General features: G+C 40.3%; 1 protein-coding gene across 1 annotated transcript; it reads right to left on the bottom strand.

The window, feature by feature from the left end:
• Nucleotides 1-4,572: 4,572 nt before the first annotated feature.
• On the bottom strand, nucleotides 4,573-6,736 carry nkx1.2la (NK1 transcription factor related 2-like,a). The gene is made up of 2 exons (XM_066680112.1): nucleotides 6,517-6,736; nucleotides 4,573-5,189 (listed from the first exon to the last, which is right to left on the bottom strand). The coding sequence occupies exons 1-2, from the start codon at nucleotides 6,734-6,736 to the stop codon at nucleotides 4,573-4,575; spliced, it is 837 nt and encodes a 278-aa protein (XP_066536209.1).

Raw genomic sequence — 6,736 nt, 5'->3', positions numbered from 1 at the left:
GTAGCAGCTGATGCTAGCTTGGACAGGTTTTACTAGGGTGATTAGAAGTCCTCTTTTACCCGGACATGTCCTCTTATTTAGACTTAAAAAAATGTCCGGGCGGAATTTCACAAACATCCGGCATTTTGTTTTTCTAGAGCTTACGTAGAATTTCGAGAAGCGTTTCATTCACAAACTAGTCCCGCCCTCCTCTTCTCCGATTGGTTCACTTGAGTGAGAAGGGGGCGTGGTAAAAAAAATCTTCTGATTGGACCGTCTGACTGTAGAGCTACCGTTATTGGTCCATAACCTTCTCCGTAAACATTTAATTGGTCAGTCTGCACGTCAGTAGTCCTTGTTTACGTCAGGCAAAGCTCATGTACCTACCCTCATCTCGAGCAGCTATGCCAAAACGTAAATGTAAGTTCTCGCGAGAGCTCATCCGATCATCTCAGATCTGGTCATCCTAGTTTTACAGAACATTCAGAACAAAAAACAGAATCATAATATTCAGCCCATATCAGTGTCGTTTGTAGTTTATTAGCACTGAAACATTGTCCAGTTAACAGTGGGCTAACAAGCTGGACTATATTGTTGTAAATAATGGGAAGTAGGCAAATTTGCTGGTGGGCTAATGCTAGTTTAGTTACATGTCAAAGACTGATCACTGCTAATAATGTGACCTTTCAAGTGCTCGAGAAATAAATGCCATTTGTAACTGATAACACACCAATTTCTGTAAGACGTGGTACTAAAGTTGTTCCTTTTTAGGTTGAATGTAGGCCATGGTACATAAATTAATTTTGTATGGACATAAGTTTTTTTTTAATTGTCTGTAACTGTTTGTCTAGTTCAGGGTGGCAGTGGGTCTGGAGCCTTCCTGGAATCACTGGGTGCAAGGCAGGATCCATTACAGTCATTTAATTGTTCAAATAAGATAATGAAACAAGATTTCATCTTTCAAGAAATTTTGTATTTTTTTCTGTCAATATAGAGGACTGCTGGAATTTTCAAATTATGTGAAAGAAATGTGAAAGGAACAATGACAAAAATGAAAATATGGGGTTTTGTTATGCTAGTGAAGTTCACTTGAATGTCTTGTCTACCATGTTGGTCAGGCAGCTGTTGAATTAGCACTAATAGCAAACTAATTAACAAAAAAGTACTCAATACCCAAGTATAATACTTAATAATATAGTATTTTAAGGGAACACATCCCCTAAAAAGGCTTTCCGGGTTGTCCAAAACTTAATTAGTGTAGACTGTATCCTGTATATCAAAAGTTAGCGTTCTAACTTTGTTAATGTTCTTAAACAAATGCTGCACTAAATGTGCATAGCCACCCATGAGCACAAGTGCAACTCGATTATGTATGTATCTGCATAGCTGAATTGAGACGTGCAGTTCTTGATTTGACATAATCTGGAGAATTAACATCTGCTTTTATAGCACAGGTGGGATGTTTATCTTCAGTTCCCATTGGTTTCTATCAGCGTCAGGAACCAGATCAAAACTGTAAACATGATAAAAATCTGAGGATAAATCTCTCTTACTTTGCTGGAGCAAGCAGTGTGTTTACAGGCAGGATGAAACAGCTTGATGTGGGCTGGATAGAACGGGCCACAGACTGAGGAACAGACTGGATATAGCTAAAGCCAGAACAATAGAAACGGACTCCTAGTGAGAAATAAGTTCCACCCATCAGCTCTGGATACAAGTCTACATATATTGGCAAAAAGCTGATGAGCTTAAGAAAACAAATACATAATGTGGTTTATTATAAGTCTTGTGTGCGAGCTTCTTTTTCTTGTATCGTCTACACTTTGTTTGTTCACTGACCTGAAGCAAATACTGTTCTTTGACTTGCAAGAAGAATCAGTATTATCTGTGATATATAACTTTCAGCCGCATACTCAAAGGTTTAGCCTGCTGTTACAGTGCATTATTATTAGGATTTATTAATGATGGTATGCTTAAAGGAAATTTAGATGAATGTCTATTATATTTCTCCACATGCAGTTTAGCTTAGTGAACTCATGAAGGTAACTCGTGAGTTCAAAATTGTGGAATATGGATATATACAGGATATACAATATACAGAGAGAAAACATGGAAGTAAAAAATAAAAAATAAAAACCTGCTGGAGAAAAATACAAAAATAATACAGTGCTGCCCTCTAGTGCCTCAACTAGGTTAAATACCTTTTAAAATGTTAACCTTTATAATCCAGGCTGTGGATGTGAAACTAAAACAGTGATGTTTTGTGGTGTTTAGCTGGGATTACATTGCTTCCCAGACGACAACTGTATTGCTCAAATGTTGCCTTTTATGGCTCAGGAGACGTAATGTGTATTCTCCTGAAATTCTCCAAGACAAACAGCATTAGACAAGAGGAGAAACGAGACGTTTCTGACTACGTTAACTCAACAGTATCTTGTTTGTGAAAGCTATAAGATACGTGTCTTTTAAAATTGAAGATAAACATAAGCAAATCTAAGCACAGTGGGAGACTTTAACTTTTATCTCCACTGGAATTTAAGAGGAGATATGGGATTCCAGAAGAAATATCTGAGCAGCAGGAGACTCCAGTTAAAGTATCCTTTGTCCTTATTGGATGTCCATGGCTCCACAGGATACATTTCCACTGCCGCACAGTCCATAGCAGGGGGCTTTATATCCCCTAGCCAATGCTCGCTATTTGTTCTACATGTAATGCTTTTTTAAATGAGGGTTATAAAAACAGTTTATGTGCAATTAAACATTTGTATCTGCAATGACTGCACTCTACAGTGGCTAAGTTCAGTTGTCCGTGTAACAAGTAATGCCTTTAATGTGGAGAGATTGACATCTAGCGGTAGAATGGACACATTACAAAATAGGTCCTAACTTCACAAGCTCAGACAAGTGTTGCTGAATGGTTAATATCCGAATAAAACCATTACATGCAAATTATGTTCAACAAACGTACAAACACTAAATGTACTTTCAGATATACAGCAGTAGTTTTAGGGTTCAATGTCATACATTTAATATTCTTACATTCCCAGCAGAAGCAGCTATCGGTGTATGTTTTTATAATATAAAGTTTAAATTTAAATTTACAGAGAGTATTATTTACAAATGAATGCAACAGCATTAGTTTGGTTTAGCTCCAGGGTCTTGGGCGGGTGCTGGGATAGATTCCCTCTTAGGTAACTGTGAGCAGTTTGGTGCTTTCTTCCCATGTCTGTGTGGATTTCCTCAGGGTGCTCTGATGACCTTCCACAGTCCAAAAACACATACTGGCAATGTGAAAGTGCTGACAGGTGTGAGTGTGTAAGGGATTCTGTGAATGTGATGACTGGTAATGGACAGGCACCCCGTTCACAGAGTGCTCTTTCCTTGTGCCCAGTGATTCCTGGCAGGCTCCAGACCTGCTATAACTCTGATCATGATGATTCAGATACAGAAGGGGAGTGAGTGAGTGAGTGAATGAACAAACAAAAAAAAGACAGAGTGTGTAGAATCAATGTAACTGTTTTAAAACACATAACTGTAATGAAATTGGAATATTTTTACTATTCTTTGTCCTGAGGTTTAACATGTGGAATTTTTGCCCATTTTGGCTAGACACAGGCTAGACTTCCTGAGCAGCTCATGGTCAGCTCTCTTTGATTTTTCGCTTTATGATGTGCCACAGAAGACAGATCTGGACTGCTGGCACATGCAGTCACACACACCCTGTGTCTACGAAGCCACACTGCTATAGCACATGCAGAATGAGGCCTGGCCTTGACTTGCTGGAATACCTATGTACTTCCCAACAAAAGACATGACCTTAATGGCAGAATATGTCTCTCTAAAATCCCTGTGATATTTTTACATTTACAAATCACATACTCTTCTTTTTGTACATTATTTTACAAAAAATATTAAAACTTTTCTGAAATTAGGTTTGTAGTCTGTGGTACGGTGTTGCATCATGGGCAAGAAGAACCCCATTCTCATGCATTGTTTATCAGTTACATAGAGGAATGACAATAAAGACCACTTGAATTAATCTCCAAACAATATCTGTTAAAGAATGCAAGGTCTGTTGGCAAGTCCTATATCTGCTCATGACTGGCTGAAATCAAGAACTTAATGCCAATGAATTCAATTGTTTTTTATTATTATAATACATTTTCTGTCTTTTTTCCCATGAGATGGTCCATTATCCTTTTAAATAGCTGCATATTTGCCACATAAACTACAGAAATGAACAATCATGTATTCAGCTTTACAAATGTGTTCTTGGAACAACATATTTGCAGACAATTCTTGCTCTTACAGAGTCCAATGATATTTTCAGCGAGAATACCACAGCCTGATGTAGGCTCATAAATAATAATTTACTCATGACAATATTATTTTATGTCCTATAATTTTACATATTTAATACCTAAATTAGAAGTGTTTGTTTACTGTGTTGAAGACTCAAGGTGTACCAGATTGTGTGATGTGAGAAAACAGTTTGGGGTCCAGTTTGAAGTATAACAATTGATAATGCTTTATGACATCATCAGTCTGAAGTCATAATCCATTGTTATGTCACTTTTCCTTTGTTCTATGAGTTCATAAATGGGGAGGAAAGAGAGTTGGATGCAGGTAGCCTGGGGGCAGGAATGGATGCAGGATGCCACCAGTGGATGACATGGGCAAAGAACTTGAGGAGTGAAAGAGGACGTCTCCTGTGCTGAAAGGAGGGAAAGGGCGGAATCCTCCTGGTAAGGATCCACAAGCTCCTGCTCCAGTGTTGGGGCTGAGGCTTGGAAGTGTGGCGCTGTTGGACTGCATGGTTCCATCGGCCCCTGGGTTCTGCTTCTTCCATTTGGTTCTGCGGTTCTGGAACCAGATCTTGACCTGTGTCTCGGTGAGGCTCAGCGACAGTGCCAGGTTAAGCCTCTCACAAACGGACAGGTAGCGTGTGGCACGGAACTTATTCTCCAGGGCCACCAGCTGCTCGTAGGTGAAGGCCGTCCTGGCTCGGCGGGGTCTGGTACAGCTGTGGTCGGGTCTGCGGCGTCGAGAGCGAGATGGCTCCGTTACAGAGATGCTCTCCCCATCAGCAGGTTCCACCTCCTCACCGGGACACAGACGAGACTGGATGCTGCTGAGAGCAGGAGACGTCTCAGCTTCGTGTGTGGGGTGAGTTGAGAACGAGCCCTGGGGATCTTCCACTGGGTGCACACCTGAGAATAATACAAACTGCATTAGTAAAGGCTAAAGGGTAAATGCTGTAATCAGAGCGTCCTGACAGTAGTACAGATGTGCTGGAATCATTGAAAAGTCTTTAATTAAAATTGACGACAAGTCACTAGGATATAGTGAAAATGGTACAGATGTGCTGTGCTAAATCTCTAAGACACAGTGAAATCAGTGCAGATGTACAGTCCAGTGAGAGTCTGAAGAGATTATTACAGACAGTTTTCAGTAATGCTGACGTTGTTAAAAAAATGAACTAAACAAAACGTCATTGCAAATATATTGCGTTAATGACTCCACTGAGTGCAGATGCCTAATATCTTACAAATGCAGTATACAGGTTTATTTATATTTTCTACAGATAAGACTTTGAGTGTAGATGATTGAACCCTTGTCTTTACATTGAATTAATTATTTATTACATTCAACTGAAGTTGAATATATTAATTTCTAGAAATTATAAAATAAATCTACATTTCTAACCATAAACCTATCCCTAAACCCTCTACTGATAGTATAACTGCTGAAAATAAGGCGTGCACTACCAGTACACAATAAACAACACTTTGAAAAAGGAAGTTTTATTAAGAAGTCCGAGTGCGTTAAACCCACTCTCTATAGGTTAACACCCCCCAGGTTTAATTCGCTGAAGGTGGAGCGCGGCCCGAGCGGAGAGGAGCAGGTGGGGGGAGATATGGATCGAGAGTTATGTGTGTGGAACGAGGCGAGGGTTAAGAAGGGGGACTTGGGTGGATTGGGCTCTAATCCCTTAATAATTTATAAATCACAAATCGCTTCAAATGTCATGTTGCGGAAAGAAATCCCGCTTAACTCCAGCTCCGGCGCCGGGCCCGTGACGTGCTAATAGAGTTTCATATTTGTCGGCAAATCGATAAATGTCATCTATTTAAAGGGAAGTTTTAATCGAGCGATATTTGGGATCAGACATGGAAGGGGCTTGAAGTTTGGAGCTGCAAGGTGCTGCGGGGAGATATGCAGCATCCAGTAATGGGATATCGATCAAAGCCAGCGCGGGCATCCTCAATGGGAGCATTTAAACAATTATCTGCCCTTACTGCCCCACTGCCAATCACACCGCGAGCCTTTGTGGCTGAGGAAGGCACGGCCAGCCTTAGAAATTAGGGGAAGGTCACATACAGACCACTTAAATATATACCACATTGTTTTACGTTGAAAGAGAGTATCTCTCTCTCTCTCCCAACCCAAGTCACCATAGTGCTCACCATTATATACATTATTTATATATATATGAAATGTACGTGTGTGTATTAGTGCTAATAATTGTCCCTTTACCTGGATCCTTATCCTTCTCGCTGCGGTATGAAGCTTCTGTAGGAGCATCACCTTCTTCAGCGCCTCCACATTCAACACGAAAAGGTGACACACTCCTGTCTTTAGAAACTCCGTCCAGCTGTTTCCGCGTGAACTTCTTGGGATCCAATATGTCAATAATCGAGAAGGAAATTCTGTGGTCGGCGGTGGTCTTGGCCGCTGTGTCCTGATACTCAAACAT

The sequence above is a fragment of the Hoplias malabaricus genome, chromosome 8, assembly GCF_029633855.1.
Source record: "Hoplias malabaricus isolate fHopMal1 chromosome 8, fHopMal1.hap1, whole genome shotgun sequence".
In the NCBI taxonomy this organism is placed as follows: Eukaryota; Metazoa; Chordata; class Actinopteri; order Characiformes; family Erythrinidae; genus Hoplias; species Hoplias malabaricus.
This window is presented reverse-complemented; position numbering and strand designations above follow the sequence as displayed.